Here is a 5,472-nt window from a genome sequence, read left to right on the forward strand (position 1 = left end):
ATATCTGGAAGAACTTTGATGGAGATTTTATTCTGTGTTGTTTTGAGAAGTGGGTAAAAAATTGATTTTTGACTTTTTTAGTCTATTTTATCTTTTTATAAATAAAAAATGTGAGAGGTAATGTAACCTTAAAAAAAATAATAATAAAAAATAAAAATAAATAAAAAATAAAAATAAAGACTAAAAATTAGTTTTTTTTTTTGACTTCCCAAAAAGACCCCTCTATATTCTTGGTATTGATTCACTACATTAGAATAAAATGTAGTAAGTGCTCGGTAAAACCGTTGGCAGTGCGAAATGGCCGCGAATGCCCATTCTTGAAGAATACCAAACCTCAGCCTACATTTCTCTATCTCTCTCAGATTGGAAGGGTGAGAAACAATCCCTTTCCTTCATCCCAAAAAACTTCCCGACACTCCCTTCTCTCATCTTCCTCCTCTCTCTCTCTCAATATAGTCAATCCTCCATTTTTGCTTCCCAAGCAAAGCATCCTTAATTCCTCTACTCTTTCTCACCATGTCTCACCCAATAAAACCCCACCACCCACATACCCTCACATCACACTACATACCCACCAAAGCTCTTGTCTTCAAATTCATCTCTCTCCTTTTTTCTTTTCGCATCTTTCTACCTTTGTGTCTCTATGGCCTCTGAACAACAAGTTATAGTGAAAAGCCCGGTGACCCTTTGCAAGTACTCGAAGAGGGTGAGTTTGAAAACCATAGTGGGAAGCAGCGATGGCGGGTTGGAATTGGCAGGTAAGAGAGTGGTGATTGGTGGGTGGGTTAAGTCCTCGAACGAGGCGGCGCTGCCAGCGCAGGAGGTGGGCGGTGGTGGTGCGGCGGCGGTGGTGACGGTGGGGAGTAAAGATGTGGGGTGTGTGGAAATCCTTCCCTTTTTTCGATCATTGATGAAGGTGTTGGGGGGAAGCCAGCAGCAGCAGCACCCAAGTCGCGGAAAGTTGGATTCAGGGGTTCCAAAGATGCCACCAACAGCTGTCTTGCAAGTTAGTGATGGTTCTTGTGTTGCAACTCTTCAGGTACATTCCATTTCTTCTCTTTCTTCCATATGAAAATTGTCATTCTTTCCCAAAAAATATAAGAAATAAATAAATAATTCAAGTGATGTGGCATATTGAGTTCCTATAATTTCAAGAGCATGCCTATTCAGGCTTGAAAATTAGAAATCATCGTATTGGCATAAGATCTAGATAGTTGGTCTAAAAAGTAAATTTATATATTATTTTCATAATTTTAAAGGAGGCAGATTTTATCCAGACTAAAATCTCAATTGGAGAGCATTGTTTGGATTCACGAGGCTCAGATTTCATATCGATAATCCGAACTGTTTATTTTATCGGGTATTTCGTGTATTTTATCTAAAAAAAATTAAATTGATCCAATAATTATAATTTGTTCAATTTATTATATTTATCATAAAAAAATGTAGGATTTATTTTAAAAAATACAATTATCGTTCATTTTTTTTTTATAAAAAACGCGATAAATTAAATAAAGTACAACAATTGTAAATTAGTTTATTATATATATTAGATTTGGTGTATTGAAACTAAATTTTCATATTATATATATTTTTTATGCTTGTACAATATATTTTTTATGCTCATTTTAAGATAAAAATCTTATGTTAAATTCAGGGGAATGAAGCCTAACTCGATTCTTTGAGATAAAACTTGAAATGAAGCCTGACTCGATTCTTTGAGATAAAACTTGGAATTAAGTTCAAACAAGCCAATTCGGCTTAGTCTGAACTTGGATAAATCTCTCTACAAACCCCTCGAATTGCAATTATTGTGCACAAATTTTATAAATTTCACTTTTATATATAAGCTATTTTGCTGATATGGTTTTAAATTCTCTCAGGTTCGGGTGGACTCGTCTATTCGGCGACCAAGCGAAATCATGCCTACTGGAACTTGTATAGTAGTAAAAGGAACATTGCAGCAGCCTGCAGTAAAGGAAAATAAACATGCCATTGAGCTCAAAGTAGAGAAAGTCATTCATGTTGGGCCAGTAGATCAAGACAAGTACCCTTTATCAAAGAAGCGATTACCACTCGAATTTTTAAGAGATTTTCCGCACTTCAGACCTCGGACTACTACGGTATTTTTTTTTTTTTTATTTCCCCTTTATACAGAAAATGCTATCTATCCAGAAAAGTTCCAAGAATTTGAATGGATGAGTTAGATTTGAACTTGTGTGATGTAGATTACACACTTGAGGAATTTATAATCCAGGCATTTCAATTTCTGACTACTTTTCTGAATAAGTAGCTCCATTGCTATGCGTTTTCTGTTTTGAAGGGATGTTATTTGGTATGTTTTAAATCTAGCAGCATTTTTTTTTTTTTTTTTTTTTTGGGGGGGGGGGGGTGGAATCTCGATAGATAATTGCTACTTTAATTACTATTTTATTATCATGATAATCATGTTTTTTTGTCCGAATTCATTAACTCCTTTGGAAGGGAATAGGAAAAAGAAAGCTACATCACATAGTAGTGGAAAAATGCTTAGAAATCTCAAAAAAATTATCAAATATCTTGTATGGGTGTGGAATCCATATGACTTTCATGTGAGTCTGAGACTCATGTAAGACATTTGGTAAAATTTTTGAGATTTCTAATATTATTCCATAGTAGTGTGACTCAAATATGAGTATTAGAAGACCATATTATAAACAAAAACCATGGTTACATTGATAATTCTTAGGGATGGTGCCATTTGTGTCGCAACAACAATGAAAATAGCTAAAGCAGCTTAGAATTTATTCATCCTTTCATATGTAAATTTGGAACTAACAAGCACAATTCAGTTTCATCTTTCTATTAATTCTTCAATGAACCTAACACTCAAATAATTCCAATATTGAGAAGCTTATTATTTCTACATTATGTTTAAAAAATTTGGGATCTTTTCACCATTCTATTGAGTTGTTTTACATACTGCTACTGCAGGTGGCCTGTGTTACACGAATTCGCAATGCCTTCACGCAAGCAGCTCACACCTTCTTCATGAACAACGGGTTCCTTTATGTGCAATTGCCCATTATAACAACCACAGATTGTGACGGGCTTAGTGAGAAGTTCCAAGTTACAACTCTCCTTCGCAAAGAACTTAAAAAGGAGGTAATTAGCACAGGCGATTCTGCACGTGTCAGTCTTGAAACAGTCAAGGCTTCGATTGAGGACAAAAAAAAACTAGTTGAAGAACTGAAGATCAAAAGCGAAAGCAACAAGGAAAAACTAATTTCTGCACTTCAGGACCTGTGCAAGGCATATGAGCTAGCAGCTCAATTGGAGGCAAGAGAAGAGGCTAATAAGTCTGGAACTCTACTTATAACTGAAAGGGTGGACTTCTCTGACGATTTCTTTTCGCACCAGACTTATCTAACTGTTTCTGGTCGCCTTCATCTCGAGAGCTATGCATGTGCCCTAGGAAATGTGTACTCATTTGGGCCAAGATTTCGAGCAGAAAAACCAGACTCCAAAAAACAAGTGGCGGAGATGTGGATGATTGAACTTGAAATGGCTTTCTCGCAATTAGAGGTATATTTCTGATGAAAATTCTTGAAAATGTTTTGTTTGTCACACGATAAGCTTCTTTAATTTGACCTGACATTGTTTCATTTTCTTTTATTATTTATGCCAATCTTTTCTTGTTTTCTTTTTTATGAAGCATTAACTTGTTATTGTATTTATAGAATTTTTGATGTTTCAGGATGCTATGAAATGTGCAGAAGACTTTCTAAAGTTTGTCTGTGAATGGGCAATCGAAAAGTGTTCCGAAGATCTGAAATTTCTGTCAAAACGAGCTGACCAAACCATTATTGATCGTCTTCAATCAATGGTATCAAGTTCATTCGAAAGTGTCACCTATGCAGAAGCAGTAGATGTTTTAAAACAAGTAATATTCTCCTATGTTCTTTAATTCATTGTTGTAAATATCAATTCCATCTTTGTCGTAATTGTCTTACATGTATAGTCGTCCTTTACCATAGGTCAAAGATAAGAAATTCGAAAAACAAATTGAGTGGGGTGCGCCTTTAAGTGAAGAACATGAAAGGTATGCATATGGTGGCGGTATTTGTTTTTGTTGATGGTGGTGTTGTTTTGGGAGAGAAAGAAGTAATTTAAATCCCTTTTTTGGTTGTAGTTATCTGGCAGACGAAATCTATAAAAGTCCGGTTATTATACACAACTATCTTAAAGAACTTAAGCCATTCCATGTACGCCTCAACAATGATGGAAGAACCGTTGCTGCATTTGATGTAGTTGTACCAAAGGTAAGTTGAAAACTCTTTCTTAATATCTTTGATTCTTCATTCTATAGAGTTGACTCTACAATCCATAATTGCTAGTCAATAAGTTGGAGGATATCTATTTGCAGGCCGGAACATTGATCAGTGGCAGCCAAAATGAGGAACGCTTCAGTGTACTAAATACAAGGTAAGGAAAGGTTAATATTTTTTTTTCTGAAAAAAAAAAAAAAAAGAAGCCTAAACAATTTTACTGATTTGCATCGGTTATGATTGCAGGATTAAGGAACAAAGCCTACCAAAGGAGCAGTATGAATGGTATTTAGATCTTCATAGGCACGGGACCATCACACACTCTGGCTTCAGTCTCATGTTCGACCTCTTGGTTCTCTATGCTACTGACCTTATCGATGTCAGAGACGTTATCCCTTTCCCCAGAAGTCATGGCAAAACCAACAACTAAATATATGTTTGCTGCAAATAAGTATGTTATGACTTGGAGAGAGGTTGGAGATATATACATACTAGTAATATAAATTGCAGAATCGGAGATAGTATTTGTGGCTCTGAAATGTAAATTTGATTCAAGTGTATACATAATAAAATGCTCAAAAGAAGAAAAGTTCAAATTGAAATGAAATTATTTCAGAAGTTGTACATACTTTAGACATGTAAAACTCATCTGGTAGTTAATTGGTAAATTATTTCAAATTGATATAATTCACTCATTAATTGGTAAATGTGTTTCACATTTTGGGTTCCTCTTCTTGCTGATTTGATGAATAAGGGATTCATCGTAACTTGAGTATCTTGGGTTTGACACGGAAACAATCTCTCTGAATGCAAGGTAAGTTTCGACTTAATCTTGTGAGACTACGCAAGTCTTGCCAACTAGACCCTTTGCTAAGAGTTTAGGCCAGTTTGTTTTAAGAGATAGAATGGAAGGGATTCATAGTGAGGGGATTGTTAGCAAGGAGATTGTTGGTAAGGAGATTAAGTAAAATTGTGTTTGTTTTGATGATAGTTGTTAGTGTAGGGATTGTTAAATTATTTTTATATAAAATAAATATAAAACAAATAAAAAAAATACAAAAACATTGAACATTAATGTTTTAAAAAAAATGCCCAATATGTAAAAAAAAATTAAAAAATAAAAAATAAATAAATAATTTCTAGAAAAAAATAAAACAAATAAAAC

The 5,472-nt window shown here is 34.5% G+C and overlaps 1 protein-coding gene across 1 annotated transcript; it reads left to right on the plus strand.

Moving 5' to 3' along the window:
• Positions 1 to 284: 284 nt before the first annotated feature.
• On the plus strand, positions 285 to 4,914 carry LOC114261510 (asparagine--tRNA ligase, cytoplasmic 2). The gene is made up of 8 exons (XM_028201773.2): positions 285 to 1,039; positions 1,884 to 2,123; positions 2,974 to 3,564; positions 3,737 to 3,922; positions 4,017 to 4,081; positions 4,172 to 4,301; positions 4,406 to 4,464; positions 4,554 to 4,914. Exons 1-8 carry the CDS (start codon positions 644 to 646, stop codon positions 4,735 to 4,737), a joined length of 1,851 nt encoding a protein of 616 aa, XP_028057574.2. The 5' UTR covers positions 285 to 643; the 3' UTR covers positions 4,738 to 4,914.
• Positions 4,915 to 5,472: the final 558 nt, after the last annotated feature.

This window comes from Camellia sinensis, chromosome 3 (genome assembly GCF_055761805.1).
Source record: "Camellia sinensis isolate YWXY chromosome 3, ASM5576180v1, whole genome shotgun sequence".
Classification (NCBI taxonomy): domain Eukaryota; kingdom Viridiplantae; phylum Streptophyta; class Magnoliopsida; order Ericales; family Theaceae; genus Camellia; species Camellia sinensis.